The 17,837-nt window shown below is 47.3% G+C and overlaps 1 protein-coding gene across 1 annotated transcript in view; it reads right to left on the bottom strand.

Moving 5' to 3' along the window:
• The window catches only part of VPS13C (vacuolar protein sorting 13 homolog C), a 2,873,871-nt gene that overhangs the window by 1,752,315 nt on the left and 1,103,719 nt on the right, over positions 1 to 17,837 (bottom strand). Inside the window, exon 36 of the mRNA XM_085648297.1 lies at positions 13,977 to 14,113. Coding sequence (XP_085504423.1) covers positions 13,977 to 14,113 — 137 coding nt within the window. The remainder of the gene's footprint in view (positions 1 to 13,976; positions 14,114 to 17,837) is intronic.

The raw sequence follows: 17,837 nt of genomic DNA, 5'->3' as shown, positions 1-17,837 counted from the left end.
GGCATTGGATCCCTACTGGAAACATTAAGTCAATTCTTGTGTGCACTGTGTCTCTCCACCTGCTTGCTATGATGTGTGTATATGTTTATTTGTCATATGTTTCACTATTTGGCAATGATTAAGTGCCCATCACAGCATGCACATGTTTATAACTGGAGACATTCTGGTATTAGGACAGTGATCCTAAAGACACCCTACACCAGATATGCAGAATCTCAATTTATTATTCTCTCCTACTGTTTCTCTCACACTTCTAGGTCGGAGTATCATTTTAATTTTGAAGCAGGTATTTCTCTTTTAAGTAGGATTCCTCCGCTATATAACACGGTATAGGTGTGGGGTAAGTTCACTACCTCTTTTGTTTGGTCCTGAAGAAGCGCTGTGGATCAGTCTCAGGCCTTAGGGAATGAAACAGGTTCACCCTTATTACACTACACTCACAAACTTGAAGCTACTTGGGTACATCACGCCCCCACAGTAGGCTCAACCTTTTATGTTTTTTTAATCCAGTCACGAGAATCCTCACATTAAAGAATTATTTGATATCTCCGAGAGATAGTTTTAATTTAGCCACCAACACATACAAAAACAACCCACACATTTAGGACACCCTCATACTCGCATCTTTCATCATAAGGCATAAACAACAAAAGATCTCTGCCAAAGTGACCCTTCGGGGGACCCGTAGAGCACTGCAGCACCAGCCCTACAATGAGCAAAAGCCCAATGATGAAACATGACATCCTCAGGGGTGTGTGAGGGCAACATGAAATAGTCCTTAAGGTTTCCTCTCCATGTTTTGTTCACCATTTTGCCTTTCCTTCCTATCTTCTGATAGGAACAGTGCCTTCCCTGTTGATCTGACCTCAAAAACAGTGTTATGGTATGGCCGATGGCCATCTTGCCGTAGGCACTCTAGGCCCCCACCCCCTCACCAGTTGCAATCTTTTTTGTTTTTGGGTGTAGCTCATGTGTGTGATCTGAAAGTGGTGTAACCGCTCCCTTTCTTGTAGCCCACATTCCTCTCTGAGCTGTTCAAATGTTTTTATTTCTCTGTGCTGGAAATGCCCTGCACAATGTTGCCCTTTCCACCCACCACCGTTTGAAGGCTTGTCTATAAAGACATGAGCAAAATCAATGTTTACCCATATGGGTGTAAATGTGGAGGGGGGTAATTTAATTCAATACCAAACTCTAAGGTTGCGCTGTTACTGATGATATAGAGAGCTTGTGGTCTCTATGTGCCTTAGACATTTGGTGACCTCATGTGGAGGGGAGGTGTGCGTTGGGGGAGCAGGCATCACTTAAAGTTTGATCAATCTTGTGGCACCCCTTTATCGGTTTCCTTCCTCGTCCAATAGACAAATGAATTAGAGGTGAGTGGCATAGCAGCAGTTAAGTAGGTTGGGCACACCCAGACACCCCTGTCTAGCTCCCACTATGAAATGTCTTTTGCCAATCCTTTCCTTTTGAATTGCCAAATGTATTTAAGGCATTCTCGTATTTCCACAATTTTATGCAGCAGAATTATCTGGAACACATTTAGATTTTTGGGGTAGGCTCCTAAAATTAATTCCTGCTATACGTCCTATCCATGACAGTGGGTTGTTTTACCAGCCCCTCAGTGCAATCATTATTTCCCTCTTAGTGTGCTGTAGGTTGGATTCCTTGGATTAAGCTAATGTCCCTCCCAGTGCTAGAACAAGGTAAGTAATGATGGGATAATTCCTTCAGGGTTTGGATTACATTTTTTGGAGTTGGAATATTTAGCCCCCCCCGAATTACTGACATTCACTGAACTGTAAAACTCTATGGTAGGTATTGAGGTATTCTATCAGGTGTGGTAGCGAGTGAATGAGGTCCATTAAGTAGTGTAAAGAACAAGTTACTTACCTTCGGTAACGATGTATCTGTAAGAAACATTAGTTAGATTCCTCACCTTAGAATATCCCCAGGTGTCAGGCTGGATCCGGAAAGATTTTTGCAGCAATACCTCTTGCGCGTCGCTAGGCGTCGTCTGCGGCTCCGCATCTGTCGTTGGCGTCATGCGCCGGAATGACGTAGGAGGAGTACTTAGACGCCGCCCTCGCGCGCTTACGTCAGTTCTTGTACATAGCTTTCCGCGCCAGGAACGCAGAGCCATGCAAGAGACCGACACTGGTGCCAAAAAGTCTAGGGCCCTGAACAGGATGACCTTAACCCTAGATGTCGGTTCGCAGAGCGGGGAGGATGGGTGAGTCGGTGAGGAATCTAACTAACTAATGTTTCTTACAGATACATCGTTACCGAAGGTAAGTAACTTGTTCATCTGAAAGAAACACGTTAGTTAGATTCCTCACCTTAGAATAGATACCCCAGCAATACCAACCCCGGTGGAGGGTCTGCGAACCACGATCACACCAGAAAGTCCTGGAGAACAGAACAGCCAAAGAAGCCATCTCTCCGGACTTGGCTGTCCAGGCAATAGTGCTTGGTGAACGTGTGCAGTGAGGCCCACGTCGCCGCCTGACAGATGTCCTGCAAGGGAACTCCCCGTCCCAGGGCAGTAGTCGCCGCCGTGGCCCGGGTGGAATGGGCTCTCAGCCCAACAGGAGGGTCCTTTTTCACCAAGGAGTAACAAACTTTTATACACAAGACGACCCACCGTGAGATGGTCCGTTTGTGTACGGCTCTCCCCTTCTTAGCACCTTCGTATCCAACAAAAAGTTGGTGGTCCACCCGGAACTGTCTGGTGCGGTCCAAATAAAAGGACAGCGCACGTTTTGGGTCCAGACGGTGGAGCCTCTCTTCCTCTTTCGAAGGATGCGGAGGTGGAAAGAAGGTGGGCAAAGTGTCCGATTGCCCGATGTGAAAGGGGGTCACCACTTTCGGAAGATAAGAAGGACGAGTCCGGAGGACAACCTTGTCCGGATGAACAGAAAGAAAGGGAGGCTTAGATGACAGAGCCTGGAACTCACTCACCCGTCTAGCCGAGGTGATAGCAACCAGGAAAGCAGTCTTAAGAGTCAGAAGACGAAGTGGACAATTGTGAAGGGGCTCAAAGGGAGCGCACATCAGAAAGGTCAAGACAAGATTCAAATCGCACTGAGGCATTACGAAGGGGACAGGAGGAAACATGTGAGTAATGCCTTTATGAAAGCGCGAAACAACAGGGGACTTGAAAAGAGAAGGCTGATCAGGAAGCCGTAAGAAAGCAGAGATTGCAGAAAGATAACCTTTCAAGGTGCCCAGAGCAGAGCCCTGCTGGGCCAAAGAAAGAAGAAAGAGTAGAACCTCAGAAAGAGGGGCGGAAAGGGGATCCACAGCCTTTGCTGTGCACCATGCCACAAATTTGTTCCACCTGCAGGCGTATACCCATTTTGTGGAGGGACGCCTGGCGGCCAGAATCAGGAGGCAAGTCAAATGGCATCAACTGTCGCCGCTCAATCTCCACGCATGGAGGTGGAGACTGGACAGGTTCGGGTGGAGGACCGTCCCCTGCTGCTGCGACAGAAGGTCCTCCTGAAGAGGCAGTCGTATCGGAGGATCGATTGACATACTGAGTAGCTCGGGATACCAGTACCTTCATGCCCAATCCGGAGCCACTAAGATGACTTGGGCCCGGTCCCGCCTGATCTTCTTCAGCACTCTGGGCAGAAGTGGTATAGGCAGAAAGGCGTACAACAGACCGCAACTCCACTTGCGACGAAAAGCGTCTCCGAGCGAGTGCCGCCTTGGAAATTCCAATGCGCAGAACTGCTGACATTGCGCGTTCTCTTCGGTGGCGAATAGATCTAACCAAGGCTCTCCCCACTGCAGAAAGAGATCTTGCGCCACGTCCAAGTTCAGACGCCATTCGTGATCCATCATGCACCGGCGGCTGAGTTTGTCCGCTCTGGCCTTCAGAGAGCCCGCCAGATGTTGAACCACCAGGATGATGCCCTGGTGTTCCAGCCATGTCCAGAGGCGCAGAGCCTCCTGACAAAGGGTCCACGACCCCACCCCGCCCTGTTTGTTGCAATACCACATGGCGGTGGTGTTGTCCGTGAACACCTGCACGACACTTCCCCGGACAGAGGGAAGGAAGGCTTTCAGTGCAAGCCGGATCGCTCTCAGCTCCAACAGGTTGATATGGAGTTGAGACTCCGCCGGAGACCAGAGGCCTCTGATCTCCACCTCTCCCATATGGCCCCCCCATCCCAGGAGGGACACGTCCGTCACTACTACGTGCTCCGGTTGGGGTAGGGAGAGGCATCTGCCCCTGACCCAATCGCAGTCCGTGAGCCACCGCTGCAACTGTTTCGCAGTGCCCTCCGAGATCAAGACATGTTCGGACAGGTTGCCTCGATGCTGGGCCCACTGAAACTTCAGGTCCCACTGCAGAGCCCGCATTCGCCACCTGGCGTAATGCACCAACAGGATGCAGGAGACCATCAGCCCCAGAAGCCGCAGCACCAACCTGACCGAAACCCAGGATAGAGGCCGAAAGATGGGAATCAGAGCCTGAATATCCCGGACCCGCTGTTCCGGAGGATAAGCCCGGAACTGCGCCGAATCAAGAACCGCTCCGATGAAGAGGAGCTTCTGGGAGGGTCTCAGGTGTGACTTCGGCACGTTGTTGGAGAACCCCAGCAAATGCAGGAGGTCCGCCGTAGTCTGGAGGTGGAAGACGACTTGCTGGGGCGAGCCCGCCTTCAACAGCCAGTCGTCGAGATAGGGGAAGACTGGAACCCCCGATCTGCGCAGAAGAGCTGCGACCACCGCTATTACTTTTGTTAACACCCGAGGGGCACTGGTGAGGCCGAAGGGGAGCACGGTGAACTGAAAGTGCTCCTGACCCACAGTGAACCGCAGGTAACGCCGGTGGGCCGGCAGGACGGGGATGTGAAAATAGGCGTCCTGCAAGTCCAACGCTACCATCCAGTCTCCAGGGTCGAGGGGAGCCAGAACCTGAGCAAAAGTTAGCATCTTGAACCGTTCCTTCCAGAGGAAGGCGTTGACGCTCCTGAGGTCCAAGATAGGGCGTAGGCCCCCTTTGCCCTTCTTGGGAACCAGAAAGTAGTGGGAATAGCAATCACGGCCTACTTCTGGACCAGGAACGCGCTCGACGGCCTCTTTGGCCAAGAGGGCCATAACTTCCTCCCGCAGAAGATTCAAGTAATCCTCCGATATATGGTGGCACTGTGGTGGCATGGCTGGAGGGGTCATCTCGAAGGGAAGGGAGTAGCCCCTTTGGACGATTTGCAGCACCCACCTGTCCGAAGTGATGGATCACCAGTGGAGCAGGTGATGGTGAACTCTGCCGCCCACTGGCGTGGAATGGGCCTGAAAGCTCGGACTAGGAGGGCTTTGAGGCGGATGCTGACGGGGTGGATGTGGACTGACCGGCACGTTGTCCTCCAGTACTGCCATGGCGGAATCCACGTCCGCGACCGCGTGCAGGTTAAGTCTGCGGCCGGTGGCTAGGCGGATGTGAGGAGGCGCCCCTTCCTTGGCCATGAAAGGGGCGAAAGGCGGAAGTTTGCGGCCGTGGGGCCGGGAGACCCAAGGACCTGGCCGTAGCCCGGGAGTCCTTAAAACGAGCCACCGCACTATCCGCCTTCTCACCAAAAAGGGGAGCGCCATCAAAGGGCATTTCCATGAGGGAACTCTGGACATCCCCCGAAAAAGACGTGGACCGCAGCCAGGCATGGCGCCGGAGCGCCACCGTGGTAGAAATCGCCCTACCCAGCGAGTCCGTGGTGTCTAGTCCACACCGTATGGCATGTCGTGCTGCATCTCGCCCGTCAGCAAGCGCCTGGGAGAGACATGTCTGGGCCTCCTCTGGACACAGGGGCAGCACGTCCTCCACCATATCCCACAGAGAGTGGGAGAAACAGTCCAAGAGGCAAGCGGTGTTCAAAGACCGCAGGCCCAAACTCAGGGAAGAGAACAGCTTCTTTCCGAACTGTTCTAGCCTCTTGGATTCCCGATCCGGAGGGGCGGACGGGAAGGAGGATTGGGAAGTGGAGGCCTGGATAACCAGACTCTTGGGTGTGGGGTGTTGGGACAGGAAACTGGGGTCGCCCGGAGCAGGGCGGTGGCGACGGGCCACGTTCCGATCCACAGGAGGAATTGTGGAGTGCTTGGACCAAGTGCCCTGCAGAACGTCTATGAGGGCCTCATTGAACTGCAGCAGAGGCTCAGTGGAGCTTGCTGACGGTTGAAGCACCTCTGTGAGGACGTTAGTCCTCACAGCCACAGCAGGCAGCTCGAGCCCCAGGGCTGCGGCCGCCTTGCGCAGCACCACTGAAAAAGCTGCACCTTCCTCTGAGGCCACAGTCGGAGGAGAAATGAAACCAGCGTCCGGGGAAGTGTCCAGACCACAGGCATCCCCCAGTTCGTCTGCCCAGTCCTGTGAAAGTTGGCCCTGTATGGCCATAGGGTCCTCAGACCCCTCCCAGTCGCCCCAGTCATCCGATTCCTGATAAACAGGAGGAATGATCGGAGCCGGGCGGTAGATGAAACGCTCATCCATCGGCAGCGGTGTCAAGCGGCGCCGCACCGGCGCTGGGCTCGGACAGGGGCTAAACCGGGGAACGGCGTCGTCCGGAGACGGCGCCGGGGCGGAACCGGTGTCAGCGCCAGCGGAGGAGGCATCGTGAGGTCGACCGGCGCCGGCAGAGATCCAGGTCTGGATCCCTCGGGGACCTGCGGCGTCGGGACCGAAGTCGTCGACGGCGCCGGAGCCGCCGGCACGAGAGGTTGCCCAGTCGAGCCTGCGGTCCCGAAGGCGCACCGGCAGGCGTCGACGGCGGAGCCAGGCCCCTCATGGCCGAGAGGAAGGCACTGACCTCCACTGGAGTCGCGTCAGTCCCACGGACCGGTGGGTATGGGGACGGACGCATCTCCTGCAGCTCCGACAGAGCCGCGGGGTTGGGACCACCCTGACCCTTGGCCGAGTCGCGCGACCGGCGAGGGGAGTCCGAAGAGCGGTGTCGCCTCTTGGACTTCTTAGATCGCTTCGACTTACCCAAAGACTTCGAGCCCGACTAGCGATGATGGTGACTGCGGCTCCGCGACCGGTCCTTGGACCTCCTCCTGGACCGGGACCGTGAGCGGCGCGGAGCCGAGTGCCGAAGCTCGAGAAGCTTACGGGACCGCTCCTGCCTAGCCTTCGAGGTCAAGGCCTGACAATCGGGCACGACTCCACGCCGTGGTCAGCCCCCTGGCAGTAAGGGCACCGGCGATGGTGGTCCGTCACCGACATCAGTCGATGACACGAGTCACAGGCTTTAAACCCGGGCATCCTACCGGCACCAGAGTCGAGTGGACAGAAGACCAAAAAGAGTCACAAAAGTTTAGTCAAAAATTGACCAAGGGGTAAGCTCTTCCCGGATCGACGCTGTCTGGCGCGGAAAAAAGAAGAACTGACGTCAGCGCGCAAGGGCGGCGTCTAAGTACTCCGACGATGTCATTCCGGCGCACGACACCAACGACGGACGCGGAGCCGCAGACGACGCCTAGCGACGCGCAAGGGGTATTGCTACAAAAATCTTTCCGGATCCAGCCTGACGCCTGGGGATATTCTAAGGTGAGGAATCTAACGGACGTGTTTCTTTCAGATATATAATTATGGCCCCCGGTTTTATGCTATTAATTTTTGGGACATTTCCGTCTGTATTTATCAATATTTATTTTGGGATTTGTGGAAAAATTAAGCTGAAATTAGTATATTTCCAAGTTTTCAGTGATATGAACACCTGTAGGTGATACATCAATGCACTTATATGAAAATATTCACATTTCAGTATAAACCTTGTGCACATCTACTGGTGTTAAAGTCCCTATCCTAAAATTCATTTCGTTTTTAACCCCCTCAATTATCAATTCACACAGCTATTGGCCTGGCAGTCAACATTTAGAATTACTCAAAAAGCGACCCAATTTCCGTTTTTATCCACATTTAAAAATAAATACAGCCAAGATAATAAATGTTTTCGGTCTGTATTTACCTTTAAAAATCAGTAAAAACAGAAGACAGGGACCCTTAAATATAATCATCAAACATACTGAGTTTAAAGTTGTCCACAGCCAAATCTCCCTTAATGGAGTTATTGGTTCTGAGCCAAAGATTCAAACATGAGGTCAAACAGGGGTGGAAAGAGAGGGCCCCCTGTCTGGTCTACCTTTTTATTTACACCCACCACAGAGAACTGCTAATTCCCATTCATCTTAGCTCACAGGCGAGTGACAACCGGCTTTGACCCATCTGCTAATTCGTTCACACTGGTCAACATCATGCAAGGAGTCCTCCATAACAAAACAATCCAACCTATCTATGGCTTTTTCAGCATCCAGGGAGATGAAGACCATATTTTGTTATATTCACAAATTAGGCCCATATAGCAAAGCAGCTTATTTCTTACATTGTCCTTACAAAATTTTCAGCTATGAGCTTTTGCACATATTTGCATGCACTACAATGTGGGATTAGTTTCCCTGAAACTAAACTTGTTTACACATCTAGCTTCACACAACATTATCACAATGCCCTGAACATCAGGCACAAGGTCTTGTTTCGCACTATTTACAAATGTCATTTCTATCTTCATCCACGGGGCGACATGGCTATCTACATATCCATAACATCACTAATCTATATGCACATTGCAAGGCTGCTTCCTATTATAAAAGATGAGCATCCTGATAGATTAGGAGAGGAGGCTCTTCCGCTGACATCGAGGTCCTTTCATGCTGAGAAAACACCATGCAGCGGTCTGACATCTCTTGAGGAGTGTCCAGTTTGTGACCAACACGGGGTCTTTCACTCTATACCATCAGGTAATGGGGTTGGATGGTACATTGGGGGGATTCTTGGATTTACACCTACATACACTCCAGGTACACTTAAAGTAGGGTTTGCATCTTAGGAGTATGTACTGCTCAAATACTGCAATGTGTTATATGCCTGCATATATACATTGTTTTGGCACCATGGTAGAACTGCATCTACTATTTACGCTTTTGGTGCTTGTAATCACGTATATCTGCGCCTGTCTACTAATCATTGCATCACAAGTATTTTATGCAAGAATAATTTTGGTTCAATAAATATTATTGAAAACATCCCACTGCCTATTCTTTATATTTTTCTTGGAGAATAAGTGAGCACGAGTGACTGAGCGAAAGGTACTGTACAGTTTCCATGATCCCTGAGGGGTCAAGGCTGTCATGTTCAGTGGTTGCCAAAAACCATTCGCTCCCCATAAGGCTAGGGGGGCTTACAGAGGCACTGTGAGCTAGCTGGTCTACAGGCCAACATATCCTGCGGGGGTGTGCAGAATCAGTCTTGACACCAAGCCCCTAGATTATGTTGTCGAAACAATGTGCAGATCCTACGGATTAGTAGGAACTACATGACATGGCACTGCCAATGTTAGTTGAGTTCTTATTTAACGGTCAATCTGAGTAGTTCACTCTTGCTTTCTCAGAGACCCAAACTCACATTTTAACCGGAGACGTCCGTAGTGGGAAGAGAAACAAATATGCCTCAGCTGAGTAGGTATATCCTATGTATTGGCTGTAGGTTAATCAAGCTTGGAGGATTGTGCATACCATATCCCTAATTTTAGCTAAAGACTACTCTTCTGAGAATGACCAAACAAGCTGAGGACGTTGAAGAACAAGTAATTGCTCTAAATATTTCAGAGAATTGCAGACAGGCAGTTACTATGATATTACTACAACATTGCCTCCAGAAGACGGGTGGAGATATTACCTTCATGGTTTAGGCACACGAAGCATTCAGAACAGAGGTATTCAATTCTTGGGTCAAATTGCCACCTGCAGATGTACACAGGCAGTTGTTTCATGAAAACATTTAATTTGAACCACCGGATGAATATTGTCCATACATTGACTTAGAAGTCCTGTTAACTTACCTAGAGCACATTAATTAGTTTAAAGGTGCTCTACCCCATACTACAGAATATGTGAGACTAGGTCCACTCAGCAGAGAAGGAGCGACCTGGCCGGTCTTAGCTTCATACAAGCTGCATCCAGACATTGCTGCCTTAACAGCGGCAGGAATGTGTACACTCTATAGAGATCTGGTAAACATTTACAGAAATCTTTCTCAATACATAATGAGAACATTAACAGTTCAACCTGCAAGGGCTGCTCAGACTGCACAACCACACCTGGTTACTACAGGTATTAGCCCACAAACACTGAATGCCATTATGGGAAAAATTCCCACCAGCCGGGAGCAAATCCCGTTCTGGATAATACAAAAAACAGAACAGCTTAAAGCTGTTTTTTCCCTATACGGGCCCACAGGAAAAACACAGAATACTGAAAATTTGCTTGCCAATGAGAACGGCTCCCCCGATAGAAGATAGTATCACTTGGGGTACAATCTTCGCTGCCGTATATACAAGGACACATGGTACCCCTTTAATAGAAGTCATACCATATGTATTGGAGCAAATACAGAACAAGTACTGGGCAGTTAATGTTAAGTAACATAAAAGGAGAGGCAGCAGCGGTGGCTATACGCCAACGCCCGAAGGAATTCATTCCTGCACAGCAGGTGGGAGATTTGCCTACGATTAACAAAGACACATATGCTTCACTTGGTATAGCTAATCTGGGAGCCAGACCTTGGAAACCCCTAGTTAAGAGCAATTCTGAAAAGAATAACTAAGCAAGCACCCTATTCTTCAAAGAATAAATAGGATAACAAACAAAAAAATAAACAAAATAAAACACAGTCACGGGATGGGTCTCCTCAAAAGGAGCACACGGAGAGAAAATACATTCTGAGCAACCGTGAAAATATTAGGAAGCCTGACAGGTATCAGCATACTGATACACGTTCCTCTCGTTCGTTTCAGGATTCATCCGAAAAATATTCGGAGAGAGACGGTCAGAGCACAGATCGGAAGAGAGAGTCTAGCCAAAGAGGGAGACAGCGCACTTTGGACGACATCATTAAACAAGAAAATAAATTTAAGAAACATCAATTTAAAAAGAATAAGGTAGCTGGGATTAAAATTAGAAATGCCTTGGCTACTGAGGACTCTGCTTCTGAACGTGGAATGGGCAGTGTGATGGTGGGCAGTGTGGCAGAAGTCACAATAGCTCGCCACAACCTGATGAATTACCTGGGGGTAGCAGCACTGAGTGAGCATATCACGGTGGAAACACCTGCTACAAGGGTAAGTGTCCCAAATTGCTTATACGAAATAATGCTCCAAATGGAGGGGGGCATACCCAGGAATGTATTTTTTCTGTTGGTGCAAAACATATTTCAGCGTTAGTGTAAAAATGTGATTTGTATGCAATAGGTACTGTATCGCCTTCACTGAAAGTGATGTAGGTGTACCCAGATGGTACAGCAACCACGCAGATCACCAGGTTAGTTGTATCAACATGCATGTGTAAATATTTGGATGCCATCATGTCAGCTTGTATGGACCGCATGATATCTGTAAGTTCCTGTGTCCAATGATGTACTGAAAAATCAGGTCTAATTAAGTTGTAGAAAAGTTTCACTCTTTCTGCATAATCTAAAATGTATGCCCTACCAAAATTCAAAAATCCTACATTGATTTTAGTCTTTTCAGAGTCGTTGGAGGTTGGACCAGTGCATATTTTTCTAAAAATTGTGCTGCCAGGCTTTTGCCTACACTTGACCATTCATATCCTAAAAATAGGACACTGAGGTAGGCAATAAATTTGTAACTCATGTGGGCGGACCCAAGAATTATGTGGTTTAACCTATACAAGTGTTCCATTAATTCCAAGATAGAGCGACACTTCTCAGGACCGAGGGGTAGAAGTCTATATGTAATGACTTTAAATGGTCAGATACAGGGTGTAATCTACCCTTCTGAATAACAAGGCCCTAAATAAGGAGAGACGACCCGACCACTAGAACGGGTTCACCTAAAAAGAGTGCGGGTTCGTAATAGATCCTGCTCGTCTCAGCCTCATCCGAATGTCATTCGGTTTTAGGTGAACCCGTTCAAGTGGTCGGGTCGTCTCTCCTTATCTATGAGGCCTTTCACCCCACTCCTGGGAGGTGGAACGTCAGTTCAAGAACCCTAAATTTAGGGCCTTGTTATTCAGAAGGGTAGATTACACCCTGTATCTGACCATTTAAAGTCATTACATATAGACTTCTACCCCTCAGTCCTGAAGAAGTGTCGCTCTATCTTGGAGCACCAATACACGAAACATGTTGACCCAAGTCAACTAAAGGCTACCTCAATATCTTTACACATTAACGTAGCCTCACTGACTTTTAATTAGTCCCAACCTTGAACACTTATTAAAGAGAATCAACAAGGTTAGGGCCTATTTTAAATCACTTTCCGCACACATCAGAAGACATTGTTTTTCTAATAGCCCCACACACCTCTCTCACATTACGGCGTTTCTCAGATCAGAAGATCTCCGACAAAGATGTGTAGAAAGCCACTGATACTCTCTACTTAGGCCCCGAGAGAGGAACTGTTCCCTTCCGATATATATCTTTTAAGGGCAGCCAGGTAGTGTGGGCATTTAGTTCCCAACTGATGTTGGTACCTCCACCCATCCACCAACCCAAGCTCTTACAGGTGGAATTTCACAGGTGCTGATATAACTGCAGTGCTCCCATATTTATTTATCATTTTGCCCAACTCTTCCTTCATGACAATGCTTTAGTCTTTAGTTCTTCCCCAAGTGATGCATAGTCTGAATTAGAAAGTGCCTCTGACACAGACTGTGGCTGTATATCTATGCACCTGTGTTTTAATCTCACCACCACCCTCATCAACTATCCTTTAGTTGATCTTCCTGCTAGTTGATTCCAATCATTGCAATATGTTTATCGGCTGAGGAGAAATATTGCTAGGGAAAACCCTGTCCTTAAGATGCTTGAAGTCTGCTATGAGGGTGTGAGTATCTTGGAGAAGACCCACCTCTATGCTGAATTAGACATTCCCATGTTATATCCCATTTCCCTTGGAGGGATCATTTAACACCCTGTGTTATAAGCTGTTACCATGAGGGTGGACATCTGGGTCACTTGTTTTAGTTGTTGCTACTTTTTGGACAAGTTGACACTTTGTGTCCGTCCTGTGTGCTTGAGGAATGAAGCTAGTCCAGTATCCTTTTTTAATGTATTGTGGCCAGCATTCGGGGATCTGTAGATTTACCATTAATAGAGAAGGTAACGTTCCTTATCGTTCTTCAAGCCAAGACATCCTGCTCAGAAGGTAGCAATTCCTGCATACTAGCTACACAGCTCTGCAATAAGGCTTAAATCAATCACAATGGTAGCAACTTTGGTATAGAACTACTTGCCTTTAAAAAGACAAATAAAACCTGTCCGTGCTCCACTTAGTAATACCCTCAGCACCAACAAGTTTTATGTCATCCAAAACAGACACAGCTTTAACACCAATAGAAAACTGCAATGACTTGAGCATTGCTCTGTGTAATTTCACAGCATGACAACATGAAAAACCTCCTGTTCAGGTAGCCTGATGATTTTTCATATAAGCCATGTAAATTACAGAAAAAGTCGGTTTCTTTATACTTCCCACAAACGGAAAATTCTTCTAGCTTGGAATTTATTTACTATTTCTTTAAATATAGTTTTGTCCTTACTTGCACTATACAACAAATTAAAAACCTATTAGTTTCAATTGCATGTGCTGCAATGCTGTGTTACTGTATATTTTATTTCTTCTTCATGTATTTGATTTAATAATTCATATTTCAAGATTTTTATTCTTGGGTTTGATCACGTTTTATGTTTGTATTGGTCTAAGCAGCCTCAGGCAACATTCATGATGTAGAATTTTTTTTTTTTTAATGAAATAAGCTGGTGGGCAAATTAGAAACACTAATAAAGCTTTCCATATCTCATTATTGTGCTTTGACATACTTAATCAGAGAAGGAGACAGCTTTTCATTTGCTAACAACAAAATTTAGTAGCATATTCTTTTTCAGTTGATCATACCTTTCTGATTTCGAAATTTAGTAGCAAATTTGTCACATCTTCTGGTTGGATTCCAATTGGGATTTCTTTCTGTGTTTCTCTTATAGCATTCATGCTCTGCATCAACTTCGGTACCTCCAATGACTCTTTAGATGTGTCTGGGGGTTAAAGTGATCAATTAGGGTATTTTGAAAGGTATTTAAGAGAAGATGCATAAGGAAGGGCATTGTTTAAAACTGCAAATACCCACTAAACTGAAATTGCATGAAATTGGTGCTGCTTCTCCATAACTAGATCATAAGTAGAACAGAGCTCATACCAAAATAAAAAGTCCTTACCTTCATTAATATTGTTTCTGCGAATTTCTCATCCTTTTAAACATTACAGCTGGTAGCCTTAGATCTATGAATGTTTTCATGCTCTCCTAGCTCGAGACATTGAAATCTATGTTCCAGAGTGCGGCACAAACGTGTGGTTCTGACTAGAAATGACAATACCTGTGGGAATAAAGGTTGCTGCAATGCCTGCACCCTTCACTCTTAATGAACAAGTTACTTACCTTCAGTTACACGTTATCTGGTAGAGACTATCTAGCAGCAGATTCCTTATCTTAGAATTATCCCTGGCATCAGACTAGATTCATATATTTTTCATTAGCAGTATCCTGGCGAGCTGGTAGGAGGTGTTGATCGGCTCCGCGCAGCTTCGTCCGCACTGGAAGTGATGTGCACATTGCCTATATAGGCAACACCCCAGCACGTTGATGTCAGTTTCTTTCCGCAACTTCCCATGCCAGGAGTGCGGTGCCACAAAGACCAGTGACCACTAGTGTGGAAAACTAGGGCCCTGAAAAGGAAAAGCCCTGCCCCTAGAAGTCCATTCACAGAGCGAGGAGGATGGGTAAGTCGGTAAGGAATCTCTGGCTAGATAGAGTCTCTACCAAATAAGGCATTATCGCAAGTAAGTAACTTGTTCATCTGATAGAGATTTCTAGCCGCAAATACTTACCTTCGAATACCTTCCCAAGCAATACCTCCCTGGAAGTGGGTCTGCAAAAGAGCCCGTCCCAACGTACCTCACTGTCCAGGATGTAGCGTTTTGTGAATGTGTGCAGAAAGGCCCACCCTGCTGCCTGGCAGATTCCAGGATTTCACATGCTAATGCAGTGGTCATAGTCTTGGCTCTGGTGGAATAAGCACGCAAGCCCAAAGGGGTTGATTCTTGGCCAATGCATAGCAGATTTAAATGCAGAGCACAATCCACTGGGAGATGGGCTGCATCTGCACAGCCTTATCCTTCTTCGATCTGACATATCCCAGGAAGAGCTGGTCATCCACCCGAACAGTCTCATGCGATCAAGGTACAACGTATAACAACGATTGTTTTAGGTACAGTCGGTGAAGTCACTCCTCTTCTTTAGAGGGATGTGGCAGAGTGTTAAAAGTAGACAGGGTGATGGATTGGCCTACATGAAAGGGAGTGATGACTTTCAGTAGAAAAGAAGATCTATTTCATTGAACCAGCTTGTCTGGGTAGATGTTCAGTACAGTGACTTGGATGACAAAAACTGAAGCTCACTGACCCTCCGTGCAGATGTTATTGTCACCAAGAAGGCCATCTTGATGGTAAAGAGCCTGAGAGGATAACTGTGCAAGGGATCAAATGGAGAACACATCAGAAACGGCAGTACCAGATTAAAGACCCACTGTGGGATGATGATGGGAGAAGGAGGAAACATATGTTGCAAACTTTTGGGTGAGAAGCAACCTGTGTAGTAAATCATACTATAGATACAGTATGCAAACAAACGTGAGCAAAGTGGTTTATTATATGGTGCGGTTGTGAGACCCTTCCATGTAATAAACTAAATACGTGTTCTGGGTCCCATCATATTCCTTTTTAAAATCTTAGCTCAACCCTAGGTAGCACGGGCTCTGTGCAGTCATGCTTTAACCAAGGAACAAATATATAGCATTAAGCAGAACCAAAACAGTTGAATGAGACAGAAAGAAGACTAAGCAAAAATCAGACACCAAATTTATAAAAATAGGTTGTATTTTTATTTTGACATAGACCCGTCAATGACACAAATCCCTGCAGTGTCCAGAGATATGAGTTTTCAAAGGAGCAATAAATGACTGCTTTTACATATAGTGCAATAAATCACTATAATGAACCAAGCTAGCGGTAAAATCTGTAAAACTTTTATAAAGTTGTAACTACTACTCTGGCTCTACTTTGGGCGACCAACTATGGCAGGGAGTGAGTCTCAGATGTCAAAAAGGCTTAGTTGGACAGGTTCCTCACAGTCAAAGTAGTGTTCATTCCAGTTCCAGGCTCTACCGGCAAACCGCCATATACTTTAATGGAGTAGTCCTGATGCAAGGGATGCAGGATGCTGAAGATGTTCAAGGATGCTAATCCAGTGACGGGGGTCTTCCTGGGGCTAAACCTCAGTCCATGAATACAGAGCGGTGGCTTTGGCCAGAGAGGTTGATGTAAATCAAAGACAGTTGATGTCCAGAGAAAAATCAGTTGCCACTAGTCTACTGGTCTCCGGTAACAGCAAAACCAGTGGCTCCCTTCAACTGGCAGCAGACTTGGATGCAACCCAGTCTCCCAATCTGAACTTCAGCAGTCAGGCGTTCTAGGTAACCAAATCACCAAGACACGCTTCTTCAGCTTTTGTGGCCCTGTAGCTGTGACAAGAAAGCTGCCAACTGACTCTTGGAGTCACTTGTTCTATCTGAGGCTCAGCCATGACTTTCTTGAGCAGGGCACCACAGGCACAGTCCCCTATTTGCTAGCCAAAGGAGCAGCAGGTGCATTCCATTCTTTGGTGCAGTCTCTCTTTGCTGGGTCCAGGAAACAGCAGGGCAGTCTTTCTTCAAACTACTCTTCAGTGACAATATGATCTGATGTCTGGGTGCCAGTGGCACAACTTTTAAACACAGTTTGTACCCTTGGGTATGTGGTGAGTGTAGGAAGCTGGCTCTGTATATCCTATACCAAAGTAAGGTATAGTGTGCACAGAGTCCAGTGGATCCCTAAAGGCTTTACAGAGGCTAAAGTAGATAATACTAAATGCTCTCTTTTATGGTAGAATGGTCAGGAAGTCAGGCTTATCAGAGGGCTGTGTTAAGAATTTGATGTACACACACAAGCAAGAAATGATTACACACACTCAATGACTTAATCCAAGACCAATTGTTTGTAAAATATTACTTCTTGTATGTTCATTACTTAGAAGATACCTAGTTGCAGTAAAATACGTTTTGCAATATCACAATTCTTTAAGTATAAAAAATGGACACTGCATTTTATGAACAGTTCAATGTTAACCTATGGAAGGAAAAGAAGCATGCAATTTCAAAGGTAAATACATGATGTACAAATCCAGCCTTCGAGTTTTAGGACCAACACTGGGCAAGGGTCAGGTAAGTGTAGAGACTGCACCACCAGTGGCACTGGGACAGCCAAATGCAGAGGTCAAATTTGGCCAATGGGGTCCAATGTTAGTCAATGGAGACAGAGAGTGCAAAGAGGAGTTAGGGGTCAATCTCTGGGGGTTAGGACCAGCACTGGGGTGGCACGAGGCACCACCAAACTCTCCTACCCTCAGCTGTGGTTGGGTGCAGAGTGCCAACACAGCGTTGGGTGCCCAATGCAAAGCGATGGAGACTGAAGATTTTGAACAGATGCTGCAGACTCAGGCCAGGAGGCTGGAAGAAGGAAACTGGTGGCTCTGGATATAAGTAGGGATGATGAAAAACTCAGGTACGCAGTCGGTCGAGCTCACCAAGGCCAGGGACTGCGGTTCCAGGGGTGTCTTTGGATGTTGAAGAAGTCTTACCGTAGCCGGGCGTGGTTAGGGGACCCTTC

This window comes from Triturus cristatus, chromosome 3_2 (assembly GCF_964204655.1).
Source record: "Triturus cristatus chromosome 3_2, aTriCri1.1, whole genome shotgun sequence".
NCBI classification, from domain to species: domain Eukaryota; kingdom Metazoa; phylum Chordata; class Amphibia; order Caudata; family Salamandridae; genus Triturus; species Triturus cristatus.
The sequence above is the reverse complement of the archived record's forward strand: the minus strand, read 5'-3'. Positions and strand labels throughout refer to the sequence as shown.